The 16,270-nt window shown below is 45.5% G+C and overlaps 1 protein-coding gene across 2 annotated transcripts in view; it reads left to right on the top strand.

The window, feature by feature from the left end:
* stxbp5b (syntaxin binding protein 5b (tomosyn)) overlaps positions 1-16,270 on the top strand; it is a 35,189-nt gene that overhangs the window by 6,419 nt on the left and 12,500 nt on the right. For both annotated transcript variants that reach the window (XM_079752868.1, XM_079752867.1), the window contains exons 3-18: positions 1,601-1,682; positions 2,458-2,558; positions 2,804-2,938; positions 3,615-3,678; positions 3,829-3,912; positions 4,212-4,335; positions 4,908-4,986; positions 6,150-6,304; positions 6,410-6,482; positions 7,457-7,604; positions 8,847-8,914; positions 9,297-9,337; positions 9,452-9,672; positions 10,810-10,997; positions 11,200-11,325; positions 12,472-12,623. In XM_079752868.1, the coding sequence (XP_079608994.1) occupies positions 1,601-1,682; positions 2,458-2,558; positions 2,804-2,938; positions 3,615-3,678; positions 3,829-3,912; positions 4,212-4,335; positions 4,908-4,986; positions 6,150-6,304; positions 6,410-6,482; positions 7,457-7,604; positions 8,847-8,914; positions 9,297-9,337; positions 9,452-9,672; positions 10,810-10,997; positions 11,200-11,325; positions 12,472-12,623 (1,841 nt within the window). The remainder of the gene's footprint in view (positions 1-1,600; positions 1,683-2,457; positions 2,559-2,803; positions 2,939-3,614; positions 3,679-3,828; positions 3,913-4,211; positions 4,336-4,907; positions 4,987-6,149; positions 6,305-6,409; positions 6,483-7,456; positions 7,605-8,846; positions 8,915-9,296; positions 9,338-9,451; positions 9,673-10,809; positions 10,998-11,199; positions 11,326-12,471; positions 12,624-16,270) is intronic.

Below are 16,270 nucleotides of genomic sequence, written 5' to 3'. Positions count from 1 at the left end.
TGGGAAAGGACTTTCTCCCTGTGTTCTCTTGGGAGCCGGTGTGAGGGAGACATGGCCCTCCCTCTGCGTTGGTTATCAGCTGATCTGCTTTTCAGAGCTGAGAAGGATTGCACCAAATGAGGAAGGACTATGGGTCATTCTTCTGATTTGATATTTTTGTGTTTTCGTAATGCTGTCTTCCCTTGGCTTGTGACGTTATGTAAGCCTGGGTTTGGGCTCATAATATCAATGTGAATAAGTGAGTGTGTCATTCTAAACCAAATTCTTAATAATTATCTGAACTATCAACTTAATTCTCAACTGAATCAGTTGACTATTGATTTTATTTAAATTATTTAAATCTAAATGTGTAATATATAAATGTGACAGTTCTGCGGTGTATTGTTAAGTGTTTGCTGCTGTTGAAGTGTGTCTGAACTGGTTGTTCGTGGCTCACACTAGTACATCGTAGACGGTCATAAGCAGAGTGTTGAAATATGAGGAAGTGAGGAACTTTATGCTTATCATATGAGCAGCGTGTGGGTTTGGATGCTGGGGCTTGTGTTGAAATAGAACATAAAAAAACATATTTTAACGACAAATACCAGACGACATATAAAAAGCACAACAATTGAAATACGGAAGAAGCCAACCGGCAAATCATCTTGTACCAAACAAGGACGTTTAAGTATTGTGCTGGCATGATGATGGTGATTACAAACCAGTAATGCTACATATTACTGTTATTCTTATAAAAATGCTATTGATGCTGTTTATGCAAGATCAGATATGACGCAAGCCAAATGAATGAAACCCCCCCACAACAACAGAGGCATAGTACCTATTAATAATCATGACCAGCCCTGGCCCCAGCCAGTGGCACTGGAGCCTGGGAGGGGGAGGGGGATGTGGGGGTGGAAAGATCGGAAGTGAGGCGAGGTTCAGTAGCCGGCACTCTGGCACCTGTGGATGTCTCTAGCCGTATGTTGCCTCCATACTGCTAAAACAGCTACGACCAATGTATCATTATTATCATATAGACAGATGGATAGATAGATAGATATGGGCCACTTCAGGGGTCGATTGAACTCCTGCGTGCTCTGCCTTGCCCGATCGTTTACGGTTACAGGAGATCAGCTCAAAAGAAACACTGTCTCGTCTGCAATTATGAGTTGGATTTTTTTATTCTGTTGTCTGATTGCATTATTGAATTGCGAGCGGAACCCACTGGTGGCTTCATGGAGAGATCCTCTTTCTGATCGTTTCCTGTTTCTGTCTCGGTAATGATCACTGAATTCCTTAACAATGAGCTCAGATCTCCATTCGTGTAGGTTTTGATCTCCATTGAGACAAACACAGCCAAGAGTCTCATTTAAATGGAGAGTTTCTAATGTTGTTTCCTTTCCATCCTTCCAACCTACACAATACACCATTGTCTTTAGTACTGGTTGTTTTCATCTGAATGTGGTTCTAACAGTAGACCACCACACCATCTCTCTGCCTTTTAAAAACCATAATAATGTGATTGTTTTCTTAACATGGATGTATTACTTTCATTTGTATTATTGTATACTGAATGAGAATGTCAACAGTTTATTCTCCTGAGTGAAGCAACCTGCAGGTTTGGCCGTTCTGGCGTGGAGTGCTACTGCCAGCACGAGAGTGGAGCCGCCGTCATCCAGCTGCAGTTCCTCATCAATGAGGTTGGATTCCTGATCTCATATCCTCATTAATTCATCCCTCCATCCTTCCATCTGTCCATTCATTCATTTATTCAGTCATTCATCCCTCTGTCTGTCTCTGTCCAATCATTCATTCAGTTCCTGATCAATGATGTCCTCCTCAATTAAGCTTCTCACATTCTTACTGATTCCCTCCCTCCCTCCCTCCCTCCTTTCTTCTATCCATTTGTCCATCTAACCATTTATTCACCTAACCATCTGTTTCCTGAACAAGGTTTGATTCCTCCCTAATATCCTCCTCACCTCCTCGCTTAGCCCTCCCTCCCTCTATGCCTCTATCCATTCATCCCTCCCTCCATTCCTCCCTCCCTCCTTCCATCCCTCCCTCCCTCCCTCCCTACCTCCCTTTATCGATCTATCTATCCATCCATCCATCCATCTATCCCAGCCTAGGAATGTCCCCTCCTGGTCGGACATCTCTCCTGTGCACACCCCTTCCCTGACACTGGTTCAGCGTTTACAGGTTGTGAACCAGGGCCAGCACATGTGAGAAGTGCTGTCAGCCAACACATTGATTAGACAATGATGTTAGCTTTGTGACCTAGCGGGGCTCCGTAATGGCCTTTTTAGTTGTTCTTTTTAGGACTCACTCCCACTCTCTCTCTTGCTCTCGCTCTCCCTCGCCCGGGCCACTCCGTGCTGCGTTCCAGTGCTGGGTCCAGTGTTTACCTCTCTGCTGTGTGGCTGTGTGTGAGAGCCTTCATGTGATTCATTCGACTTTTAACCTGATCTTTAGGGGGCGCTGGTGAGTGCCTTAGCAGACGACAGCATTCACCTGTGGAACCTGAGGCAGAAACAGCCTGCTATTCTGCATTCCCTAAAGTTCAGCAAGGAGAGGTGAGGCTGGTGGGGGGGCGGGCTCTACCATGTGTAACCAATACCACGTGGGTTCTGGGGCCTTTGTTCTGTCTAGGTGGTTTTACCTGCCAAGATTTGTCGAAACAAAAAAAGTATTCTTTTTTGAAAAAAAATTCAAATAAGGATAATTCGGTTTTATCTCTTGGTTAGTATTGTGAATATCTTTTTAAAATGTTATGTACACATTTTCATAACTTTGGGGTTGAACTGTGTTCATTCCCCAGGATCACTTACTGCCACCTGCCCTTCCAGAGTAAGTGGCTGTACATCGGAACTGAGCGGGGGAACATCCACATCGTCAACGTAGAGTCCTTCACGCTCTCGGGCTACGTCATCATGTGGAACAAAGCCATCGAACTGTGAGCCCCGCCGCCTCCAAAAAACTCTCTCCCTCACTGACATTTTCCCTTCTTTGTGTTGGTAATTCTGCATCGAACAGTGTGAACCCTTTATTGTGGGGGGGGATAATGTTAATATTTTTTTGTGTTGTTTACCCTAGCATAAGGATAAGGATACATTTTGTAAGGCTTAGGTTTACAAAATGTTTGTACACAGCCTTATGAACAAAAACTCCCCCATTCTATTCTACTTGTGACCGCTGGTCACTGGTCTGTCCTCTCTTATTAAGAACAAACATCTCTCCCTTCCCCAGAACAACTGTGTGTTTGAAGGACAAAGATAAACAAAAAATATTTCTTTATGCAACATTTAAAGTGAAGCTAAGATATAGTATTGGCTAAGCAGACGGTGCATGTGCTCTGATCTGAGAGTGAGCCTATGCTGGCAGGAATCCTGGTCTAAGCAGCGAAATCCAATATTCAGCGGTGTGTGTACCGCGCACACAGCTTCAGGCACTGGGGATCTAAGGAGAATCAGTGCAAAGTGTTTGACTTACTGTTCTGTCGCTGTACTGTGACCTGTGTACTGCATTTGGTTTGTTCAATCTCCTGAATGTCACCCATCCAAGGGATGCCAAATCATTTTATTCCATTTTATTTATTCAATCAATTTATTTTCTCCCCCTTTCTATTCCAGATCCACCAAGTCCCACCCTGGCCCTGTAGTCCACATCAGTGACAACCCCATGGACGAAGGCAAGGTATGGATCCTTCTGCCTAATCCAAGCCTTTCAAACTGGCCAATACACAACATGGAATCCTATGTTGACACCCTGTGTGTATTTCAGTCGACTGTAAGTCAGGCTGTGTGTAGTTGGGTCGTGACCTCATGTTGTCTCCTTATGTTGCAGCTTCTGATTGGTTTTGAATGTGGGATAGTGGTGCTGTGGGACCTCAAGTGTAAAAAGGCTGACTACCGCTACAGTTACGATGAGGTAAGGCACACGCATGCACGCTCACACACGGCGCTGCTCAACAGTGTGTGAGAGTAATTTAGGTATGCATGAAAGGCATGAAATGGTGCAATATTGGACATACTTCCTAATCTACTAGCATGGATTCCATTCATCCCACGCATAGGATAATGACCGCCACTCCTGCGTTCAACTGAAGCAAACTGTCGTTGTCCTTACGGTCCCAAATTTGCATATGTTTTGGTAAGTGTGTGTGTGTTTCTGTTTGTGCGTGCGTGCGTGCGTGCGTGCGTGTGTGTGTGTGTGTGTGTGTGGTGCAGGCCATCCACTCGGTGGCCTGGCACCACGAGGGGAAGCAGTTTGTGTGCAGCCACTCTGACGGCACCCTGACCACATGGAATGTACGAGTCACCGCCAAGCCTATCCAGACCATCACACCACATGGTGGGGACGTGTCGCACGCACACACACGTACACACACGCACGCACGCACACACACACACAAATACAAAGACACATGCTCACTCACCACATGGCTCCAAAAGTACTTGCACATGCAAACACACACTTACGTGCATACATATACATACATATCACACCACACAGAAGGAGCTGTTGTGTTAATAAAGGCCACGCACGCGCGGGTATAAAAGTACCCACAGCGTTTGTAGCTATAAATACAGTGCTTGGCATCATTGATATTTCTCGTTAGACCACAATACACAATTCCTTCTTCCTGCCTGGTCACATGATCCTCTTGTGTGGTGAAGTTGTGTAGTTAATGCAATAGAAAACTAATCATCCATCCACACTGGATCTACACTATACCATGTTATTCATCATAATATAAAAGTAATTATGAGGTGAATGTAAACGTTTTTGAAGAACAACCCCCTCACTCATTCATTATTAACCATAAATGTCTTCCCTAATGGGTGTTGTAATGAATGGCCTTGCTCTAGTGTGGCCATACATTTCTCTCTTCACATCCATGTCGCACCCCCCCCCCCCCCCAGGCAAGCAGCCCAAAGACGGGAAGAAACCAGAACCCTGCAAGCCCATCCTCAAAGTGGAGTACAAGACCACGCGGGCCGGGTGAGCCATGACCCCTCCCCTTAGTCAGCCGGCAGCCGTCGCCTTCCTCTCCTTTCCACATCCTGTTTGAGGCGCTGGCCGTCCTGTTGTTGGGTACACACACCGGGACGCATTCCAACCGTCACTGTCTCCTCCCTTCTGCCTCCCCTCCAACTGGTCCTCCTCCCCCTCCTCCTCTCCCTCCACCTACCCCTCCTCCACCTCTCCCTACACCTCCTCCTGCTCCTCCTCTCCCTCCTCCCCCTGCCCCTCCTCCTGCCCCTCCTCCCCCTCTACCTTCTCCTCCTCCTCCCCCTCCTCGTGCTCCTCCTCCCCCTGCCCCTCCTCCCTCTCTACCTCCTGCTCCTCCTCCCCCTCCCTCTTCCCTTCTCTCATTGTCTCCTGCTCCCCCTCCTCCTCCTCCCCCTTCCCTTCTCCCTGTGTCTCCTCCCCCCCCTCCTCCTGCTCCTCCTCCTCCTGCTCCCCCTCCCCTCCCCCTTCCCTTCTTCCAGTGTCTCCTCCTCCTCCTCCTCCTCCCCCTTCCCTTCTCCCAGTGTCTCCTCCTCCCCCTTCCCTCTTCCCAGTGTCTCCTGCTCCTAAGCGGCTGCAGGTCATCAGGACGGCTATTAGCCACTGATTGGCTAGGTGGGATCTAATTAGGGCGCCGCATACCAAATGATATGCGGCGCCGCATATCATTTGTGGGGAACTCTTTCAAGAGGGGTTTTAAGGCATTCGGTCTAATCACATCTGGTTTAAGCAAAACAGAAATGGCTTTCCATTTAATATTATTAAATGGAAAAGATACAGGTGTTCACGTTTTGTTAGTTTGTTGATTAATTGAATTTGAATGAGTAGTTTACCTTGCCTAAAGAGTAAATACTAAACACTCAAATCAAACCCATGGAACAGAGCCAATCACTGGTCAAACATGCTGTTGGAACGATGCCTTCTGATTGGCTGATTTGGCATAATGATATGCCAAATGGCATAATGGCATAATGGTGAATGGTATCACTGAGCAGCATTCTCAGCCAATCAGAACGCAAGATGCAAAGCATGTTGCTCATCGTGCCGTCACTGAGGATTAATCATTATTTCTAGTCATTATTTACTCTTGGTCGAGTTGCTGTTGGTCGGTTTATGCGTGCATTTTCCAAGATGGTTTCCTGTCTTCGGACCAGGGACGCCTTCATGGTGCTGTCGGGGGGGCTGTCCTACGACACGGTGGGGCGCAGGGCCTGCCTCACCGTGATGCACGGCAAGAGCACCGCTGTGCTGGAGATGGACTACCCCATCGTAGAGTTCCTCACGCTATGTGAAACTCCATACTCCAACGGTAACCCCTCACTGCTCCCATGGTCGGCCGGCCATGGTCTGTAGTTCTTTCATGCTGTTGGGTGCAAGAACCCTAACCCTAACCCTTTGTGTTGTGTCTCGTCAGACTTCCAGGAGCCGTATGCTGTGGTGGTCCTGCTCGAGAAGGATTTAGTGGTGATCGACCTTGGACAAATTGGGTGAATATTTAACGGATCATTATAACAATGATGAAATTAGATTTTACTTATGTAGCACGTTTAATTGTGAACAATAGCGTGTGAACAGGGCTGATCCATTCTGTGGTCATTTGCTCTCTCTCTCCAATACCACACAACACTTACTGTCTTTGTACTGGCATCTCTGCATCTGGAGCCTTTCAAATGGGTGCCAGGTGATGTCACTCGCGTCATGACATCACTGGCTTCTAATTTAGACCAATTGGGAAAACAGCAAAGCAATAAGCTGTGTTAAGTGCTGCCCAAGAGGAATGATTTGAGTGTTCACTTACGCGTTAAATATGTATTAAATGTGGCTTTGAAGATTCATCCCCCAGTGCAACACATGACACATTTAATCCACTCCTCAGCTCCTCTGACGTTTAGCTATGCACCTCGGTCGAGTGTGGGTTCTGCCCTCGCCAGAGAAATGCTTGTGGGAATGAAGTCAGTGTTGGATCTTTTAAATGTGATGTTATATTAAGTGTTATTTTAGGAGCTCTCAGTTCTGTTCTAGACTGTAAAATCGTTGGTCCACGTCACAGAAATGATACACTGTTATGCTATTGAGAAGCTGCTTATAAGTGCAAATTCCATGCTTATCGGCCTAATGTAGATATAGCAATAAGGTTGACGTTTAGTGGTAAATAATGAGTTATAGTTACCTACCATACCTCAAATTAACTGTATGTTTGAACAGGAATAAGTAACATTTTAAGAGCACACATAATTAAAAACGAACATACTAATAGGAAAGCCTACCTTCAAAAATAGATTTGGTCATTTGATTTAAATTATTAGTTTTACTTCCGAATATGATATCATCCAGAATACGTCGTCAGGAGTCCCTCCCTCTGTCTGTCCGACTACAGATGTAGACAGATATTGTCTAGTTTAATGTTTAGTGTTGAGTTGAAGGACTCCTGTTTCACCTGGCTGTATTGATGCGTCCACAGCTACCCCATATTCGAGTCTCCGTACCCCCTGAGCATCCACGAGTCGCCGGTGACCTGCTGTGAATACTTTGCCGACTGCCCCGCTGAGCTGATCGCAGCGCTGTACTCGGTGGGCTCCAGGCAGAAGAGACAGGGTTACAGCAAGAAGGTACTTCATCATGGCCAAGCAATGGAAAGCATTCATTAGTAGATTGATGGTGCTGTAGGTATCTTTTAGGAGCTGTTATTTGACATTTGTTAGCATGGCACCGCTGTCGCTCAGCTATGAGTGAGTCAAAAGCTCTGCATCGGTTTAAAGTGGACTTCGCCGGCCTCTTTATTAGACGACTGAGATTTGAGATCACTCGCGGGTCATTCTCGACCAATCTGGGCATTCTGTTCCCGGATTGGTTTGAAGAATTCATCTTGCCTGTCAATCACAGGTGCGTTAATGCAAACACTTCTGGGTTTCGGCGAAACGTATGGAGGGCAGGACTAGAGAGGGAGGGACTAGAGAGGGAGGGAATAGAGAGGGAGAGAGGGAGGGACTAGAGAGGGAGGTAGGGAGGGACTAGTGAGGGAGGGACTAGAGAGGGAGGAGCTAGAAAGAGAGGGACTAGAGAGGGAGGTAGGAAGAGACTAGAGAGGGAGGGAATAGAGAGGGAGGTAGGAAGGGACTAGAGAGGGAGGGACTAGAGAGGGAGGGAATAGAGAGGGAGGTAGGAAGGGACTAGAGAGGGAGGGACTAGAGAGGGAGGTAGGAAGGGACTAGAGAGGGAGGTAGGAAGGGACTAGAGAGGGAGGGACTAGAGAGGGAGGTAGGAAGGGACTAGAGAGGGAGGGACTAGAGAGGGAGGTAGGAAGAGACTAGAGAGGGAGGGAATAGAGAGGGAGGTAGGAAGGGACTAGAGAGGGAGGGACTAGAGAGGGAGGTAGGAAGGGACTAGAGAGGGAGGGACTAGAGAGGGAGGTAGGAAGGGACTAGAGAGGGAGGGACTAGAGAGGGAGGTAGGAAGAGACTAGAGAGGGAGGGAATAGAGAGGGAGGTAGGAAGGGACTAGAGAGGGAGGGAATAGAGAGGGAGGTAGGAAGGGACTAGAGAGGGAGGTAGGAAGGGACTAGAGAGGGAGGGACTAGAGAGGGAGGGGATTCAATTTGGTAACATTACATTCACATTTTTAATTAGTGTTATTAAGGTCATTTTTAGTGAGTGATATTAAGGTTGTTTATAAGGATACAGCGAGAAGGTATCAGAGACTAGCTCAATGTATTGAATCTTCAAGGCAATGTGGATCCTTTTTATTTAGCACATGATATTAAAGTGGTGCCCCGGCAGCAACCATGGTGTTAATTGAATTGATCAGAGTGATGGGGCTATTGATTCTATTAAGTTTTGTCACTTTAATTGCAGGAATGGCCCATTAGTGGTGGAAACTGGGGACAGGGGACCCAGAGCTACCCGGAGATAGTCATCACTGGGTGAGTGGAGGTCAGAAGGGTTTAGGGCATATAACCCATTAAACCACCTCTAGATCTGTGTTCATTCCATTCTCTGTGGAGGGGTCTTGATCAAGATTATAAACCTCTTTGCCTTATAAAAAGAAAATGTTAGTCCAAATAGTACAACTATTTTCATTAAAATATATATAATATCAAGTCTTTGTTGGACGTTTTAGGTGGAGAGTGATAACATTTTATTCAGCAAAGTTTTTATCTTGATTATGTTCACAGATTATATTAATCTCTCTCTCTGTTAGTTGTTGTTTAACTCTGGAACTCATCCAAAGAAAAGCATTTAAATATTCATGTACATCTATGATGAATTCCAAATATGTTTTATCTTTCTTTGCTTTGTGGACAGACATGCCGATGGCTCCCTTAAGTTCTGGGACGCCTCTGCTTGTAAGTAGAAACCGGCGCTAGCTACCAAATGAACCACAGACGGACAGAGCATAACAGCCAAAAGCTTATATTGTCTCTTATTACATTTCTCTTATCTTTCTGCTCTGGGTGAAGTAATGTTCCAAATGCTGTACAAGCTGAAATCTGCCAAAGTGTTCGAGAGGCCCCGCGGCAAGGAAGACAAGCCGAGCACAGAGCTGGTGGATGAGGATCCCTTTGCCATCCAGACCCTGTCCTGGTGCCCTGAGAGCAGGATACTGTGCGTGGCCGGAGTCTCTGCCCACGTCCTCGTCTATAAGTTCAGCAAGCAGGAAGTCACCACAGAAGAAGTGCAGGTGAGCAATAGTGTTCTGCTGTCAGTTTCTAGGAGGGAGAGATTTGTGTTTCTGTGTTTGTGTCTGTGTTTCTGTGTGTGTCTGTAGGCATTTTTACACTTTCAAGCCGGTAGGGTCGAGGCTTGTCAAGCCCGACAATTTTACTGTCTTGCCTGTGAATAACCGAGGTGGTAAAATCAAGGAGCGGGCTTTCTTAGTTCACTGGAGAAGGCGGGGCTACGCATGGAGAGTAGAACTCTTTAGAATAATTTGCATAGTACGAATGTTTTTATTTTTTTATTTTTGATTCAAGAGACTCGCCTGCAAGTATGAGTATACATCTGAGCGTAGGCTACAAACGCGATTAACTATTAACAAGTGCAAAACGGCAAGATATTCTTCATTTTGCTGGCCACTTGTTTTTTATCCCGACAAAGCCTCGTAAGGACAGTTCCTCTGCGTCTTTCTCGTAGATCGCACCATTTTCCCCCATCTTCGTTTAATATGACTGCATCACCTTCTCTCCAAAGCAGCTCGTGGATTTCACCATCTCTCCGGTTAGAACTACTCATGCTGATATCGCTGTGTTGTCTCTGTTGTAGAGACAACGCAGCAACACCTCTACCCCAGTCCCGCCCCTGGAACCGCAGAGCCGTCTAATCACATTAAAATGAAACCGTCAATATGTGTAGGGTCCGAGAGGGTAAATTGGGGTGCGAACTCAGGCCTGTATATTACCTCGGTCAGTGTAAACGCGCCGACCATGCCGGGGAAAAGGCGTGCATAAGACGGGCATATTTGGCAGTGTAAAAACGTTTTGTGTTTGTGTATGCTATCTAAATACTGTCAGAACTGGTTCGCTGTAATGACTTTTATTAAGAAGTATTGATTATAAGTTAACCCATTTTGTCATTGTGTTTATTTATTTTCATTGTTACCTTTTATAGGAACAATATTTTATCGTGTTAATGAATCAATTCATTTCCATTCATAGTCTTTTTAGCATTAAATCTATTAACAGTATGTGATGGTCGTGATCATGAATAATGTCTCTGTCTCTCTATCCCTCTCTCTCTATCCTCCCCCTCCTCCTCTGTCTCTCTCACCTCTCTTCCTCACCCCCTCTACCTCTCCCCCCCTCTCCCTCTTACCCCCCAGCTGCTGGAGGTGCGCATGCAGAGTGATCTGAGTGATGTGGAGTCCCCGGAGCCAGCGGGGGATCAGACCCCCACACTGCCCACCCCGGGGGCCGCCTCCTCCAGCCCCCAGGAGGGAGAGCCCCCCCTGCAGTCCGCCATAGGCAGCACCCCATCGGACCCGCCCCGCGGCCACGTGCCCTGTCTCCAGTACGCACCTCAGTTCTAATGGGTTTCACTGTCTCTGGGGAAGCCACAGAAAGTGACTCCATGAATAGTAAATCTTGTTTGATACTGTTGTTGATGTTGTTATTCAATCCCCCCGCTTCTCTTTCTGTTTAACCTTCTGTTCCCCCCTTCTCCTTAATCTCTCTCTCTCTCTCTCTCTCTCTCCTTTCCCCCCCCCCCCCAGGGTGCGTGGCTCTCCTCTGAAGCAGTCTCCGGGCTACCAGGTGGACCTGGTGGTCCAGCTGGTGTGGGTGAGCGGCGAGCCCCCCCAGCAGATCACCAGCCTGGCCCACAACTCCTCCTACGGCCTGTGAGTAGGGCTGTCCCACCTGCACCATGCCTCTGTTTGTTTATCTCACTCGGTTTCTCATGTTTGTATCGATCACTCACTCTTGTTGTGTCTCTCTGTCTCTTCCTCTCTTTCAATTCAAATTCAATTCAGAAGGTCTTTATTGGCACGGAAAATAAACATTTACTTTTCCGAAGCAGATGATACTAACTGAACAAATTATCCAAACATAGGAAAGAACAATACAAATTCAAAATAGATAATACCCCAGATATATAAGGGGTAATATACAGTGTGTGTGTGTATGTATATATATATATATATATATATATATATATATATATATATATATATATATATATATAGGAAATCTATAAGAACAAGACAAAAGTACAGTAGTATAGTTGTCCTGTATTCCTTTTTGAGGCAGTCTTGTCTTCCTTTTTGAGGCAGATAGTCTTGGGTTGGGTGTGTGATTGTACATTGTTGGATATCTCTGCAGAGATATGGCAGTTGGTTGATAACTGGGATAGGTCTGTGTAGTTCTCGGGAAGTTTGTGTTCCTGGTATCCGTTGGGATCCGGTATCTAGTTGCTCTGGGTACACTGGAATACAGCCGCTTTTCTCTGGTCTGTTTATGGCTGTTCATGGGCTTACATATTTGTGAATCAGGCTAAGCAGTCACTCACTCTCTCACTCACACACCCTGAGTCATAAAGAACACACACACTGCCACACCCGGCTGACTTTACAGATGCCTCTTCCTTCGGCTGCTTCTCTCATCTATCTCCCTAAAACAAGTGTGATGTGATGTGCAAAGCAGCCTCTAGTCACTCTAATGGGAGGGCAGGGCATTAACAATGCTAGGGTTTGTGTTTCCAGTCCCCGTTGGGGTATCTCATGCTAAGAATGTATGCAATCAATGTACTGTACCAACAACTGGCATTTATTATAAAATAACCAGACTCTGTTTAAACATGAAGGTTTTCAGTATCAATGCAGTACTTTGATAGATTCCAAGCACTGAAAACACTCATTCAATAAAAGCTTGCATAAAAATGTAAACAACATAAATAGAACATACAGTATGTGAACACCTTACTCCAAATCAACTTTAATGGCTCCTCGCCTCACCCTCCCTCTCCATCTCTCCCTCTCTCCCCCCAGTGTGGTTTTGGGTAACAGTGGTGGTCTGGCCGTTGTGGATTACCTCCAGCGCACGGTGCTCCTCAACATGGGCACGTCGGAGCTCTACACCCCCTCGGACCCCTACCAGAGGCAGCCGCGCTCCCCCCGCAAGACCCGCCAGCCCTCTGGAGGTCAGCAGTCGGTCTTTTTGTGTGGATGGGACGCTTTGTGACACTGTGAAGGCTTTCCAGTCCTTGGTTATTTCAGTTCTTCTGTTTGTGTTTTCTTTAAAAACATTTTCCCTTTTCCTCTCCCTCTGTCCATGTCTCCTTCTCTCTCTCTGTCTCTCCCTCTGTCTCTCTCTCTCTGTCTCCGTATCTCTCTCTCTCTCTCTCTCTCTCTCTCTCTCTCTGTTTCTCTCTCTGTTTCTCTCTGCCTCCTTCACTCTCCCTCTCTATCTCTCTCTCTCTCTCTCTCTCTTTCTCTCTCTGTCTCCTTCACTCTCTGTGTCTCTCTCTCTGTCTCTGTATCTTCTCACTCTCTGTCTCTCGGTCTCTCTCTCTCGCTCTCTGTCTCTCTCTCTGTCTCTGTCCCTCTCTGTGTCTCTCTCTCTGTCTCCTTCACTCTCTGTCTCTCCCTCTCCCTCTCCCTCTGTCTCTCTCTGTGTCTCTATATCTCTCTCTGTCTCTGCCTCTCTCTCTGTCTCTCTCTGTCTATGTCTATCTCTCTTCCTCTCTGCCACTCTTTCTCATCCACCTACAGAACAACACTTAGGGGAGTTGCTTTAAGCAAATATAAATATATTATATAATATATTAAGATTTTGTGAGAATTCCCTTAGCGCCAACAATTTGCTTACGCAATAACTTAAGCAATATTATCATCATCATTATTACTGCCATCTTAAGCTTTAAAGCTATTTAATTGTGTCATATATATATATATATATATATATATATATATAGTGGGGCAAAAAAGTATTTAGTCAGCCACCAATTGTGCAAGTTCTCCCACTTAAAAAGATGAGAGAGGCCTGTAATTTTCATCATAGGTTACCTCAGCTATTAGAGACAAAATTTTAAAAAGAAAATCTAGAAAATCACATTGTCTGATTTTTAAAGAATTTATTTGCAAATTATGGTGGAAAATAAGTATTTGGTCAATAACAAAAGGTCATCTCAATACTTTGTTACATACCCTTTGTTAGCAATGACAGAGGTCAAACGTTTTCTGTAAGTCTTTACAAGGTTTTCACACACTGCTGCTGGTATTTTGGCCCATTCCTCCATGCAGATCTCCTCTAGAGCAGTGATGTTTTTGGGCCTTCGCTGGGCAACACAGACTTTCAACTCCCTCCAAAGATTTTCTATGGGGTTGAGATCTGGAGACTTGCTAGGCCACTCCAGGACCTTGAAATGCTTCTTACGAAGCCACTCCTTCGTTGCCCGGGCGGTGTGTTTGGGGTCATTGTCATGCTGAAAGACCCAGCCACGTTTCATCTTCAGTGCCCTTGCTGATGGAAGGAGGTTTTCACTCAAAATCTCACGATACATGGCCCCATTCATTCTTTCCGTCACACGGATCAGACGTCCTGGTCCCTTGGCAGAAAAACAGCCCCAAAGCATGATGTATCCACCCCCATGCTTCACTGTAGGTATGGTGTTATTTGGATGCAACTCAGCATTCTTTCTCCTCCAAACACGACGAGTTGAGTTTTTACCAAAAAGTTCTATTTTGGTTTCATCTGACCATATGACATTCTCCCAATCCTGTTCTGGATCATCCAAATGCTCTCTAGCAAACTTCAAACGGGCCCGGACATGCACTGGCTTTAGCAGGGGGACACGTCTGGCACTGCAGGATTTGAGTCCCTGGCGGCGTAGTGTGTTAGTGATGGTAGCCTTTGTTACTTTGGTCCCAGCTCTCTGGAGGTCATTCACTAGGTCCCCCCGTGTGGTTCTGGGATTTTTGTTCACCGTTCTTGTGATCATTTTGACCCCACAGGGTGAGATCTTGCGTGGAGCCCCAGATCGAGGGAGATTATCAGTGGTCTTGTATGTATTCCATTTCCTAATAATTGCTCCCACAGTTGATTTCTTCACACCAAGCTGCTTACCTATTGCAGATTCAGACTTCCCAGCCTGGTGCAGGTCTACAATTGTGTTTCTGGTGTCCTTTGACAGCTCTTTGGTCTTGGCCATAGTGGAGTTTGGAGTGTGACTGTTTGAGGTTGTGGACAGGTGTCTTTTATACTGATGAGTTCAAACATGTGCCATTAATACAGGTAAACAGCCTCTTAAAGAAGAAGAAATTACAGGTCTGTGACAGCCAGAAATCTTGCTGGTTTGTAGGTGACCAAATACTTATTTTCCACCATAATTTTCAAATAAATTCTTAAAAAATCAGACAGGTGATTTTCTGGATTTTTTTTTTCATTTTGTCTCTCATAGCTGAGGTTTACCTATGGTGAAAATTACAGGCCTCTCTCATCTTTTTAAGTGGGAGAACTTGCACAATTGGTGGCTGACTAAATACTTTTTTGCCCCACTGTATATATATATATATATATAAATATATATATATATATATATATATATATATATTGTGTCAGTATGGGCAGAGATGGTGGGAGATGTTGTTAGAGAAAGAGAATCCTTGGCAGCCAGCTATGGTTCTCGCTCTCTCCCCCCCTCCGTGTTCTCCCTCTCCCTGAAGTAGTTCCTCCCTCTCAGCAGGGGGCATCTCCAACACAACCTCCATCTGTTCATCTGTGCTTTTGTAATACTGCAGAGCTCTGCTAATTACCAATGCTCTGCTGTTTGATACCATTCATAATGGGATTCAGTCCCTAATTAGTGATTTGTCATTGTGTCTTGCCTATGTGTTGATTGATTACACTACAACACTAGTCCTGTGAGACCATACTCAATATGCACTTTGATTTCCGCAGTGACTACAGTCTGGCTTTAGCTGGACAGATTTACCTTTTCCAATATGCGTGCAGCCTTACGTTGTTCAGAAAGATCCAGCCAATCAGATTGATGCTCCCTCTCTCTCCGCCGTTGAAGTTGGTTTGAAGTTGAGCAAAAACGTTTTCCAATCTGATAAAAGCCATTGGTGCAAATTGCAAATTTCTGCAATCTTTTATTGCCGTTATTCCGTCTATTTTGTATAAAAAACTTTCTGAATGCTCCGTTGAACGCTACGTTTGCTTGCGCGCCTCCATTACTCTTCCCATCCGTCAGACTGTGGCCGGTCGCATAAGGCTGGGTTCACGAGGCCACTACAATGCACCACTGTTTGAGTCCTAATGGGTTACATGGTCCATGTCCACACAACATGCGTTGTTTGTTGCCTGTATGCATTTGTTTTGTTGTCTCTGAAGTGTCTTTCTTACTTTGTTCTTTTTTTCTGCATTTCATTCCACTATTTAATCATTTTCCTTCTGTAGCAGGCCAGTGCTAGATTTAACCTTTTTACACATGTGAAATGTAGTGCTAATCATCCAAGTACACACAGTATTTGCTTTTACTTTGAACAGTGTGGATCTAGCCTTGAGCAACGTTTTTGTGGCTATCATTTGGATATCATTCTGTTTTGATTTCTGGCTAATCTTTTCTCTGTCACCTTCTCACGTCGCTCTCGTCTTCTCTGTGGCCTTGTAAAGACTTTCCACATGGGAAGCCTTCTTGCATGTCCAGCCTTTCTAACTTGTGTACCGAGTCTGTGAAAAAACTCAGCTTCTATCACTTCAGTAAGTCATGTCTGTCTGTTTCTCTCTGTTTCCCTGTCCAGTTCCTCATTCAAGTTTTCTGTTTTGTCCTAGTAAATCAAGCTC

The sequence above is a fragment of the Pollachius pollachius genome (genome assembly GCF_949987615.1).
Source record: "Pollachius pollachius genome assembly, chromosome: 15".
Taxonomy (NCBI): Eukaryota; Metazoa; Chordata; class Actinopteri; order Gadiformes; family Gadidae; genus Pollachius; species Pollachius pollachius.
The sequence above is the reverse complement of the archived record's forward strand: the minus strand, read 5'-3'. Positions and strand labels throughout refer to the sequence as shown.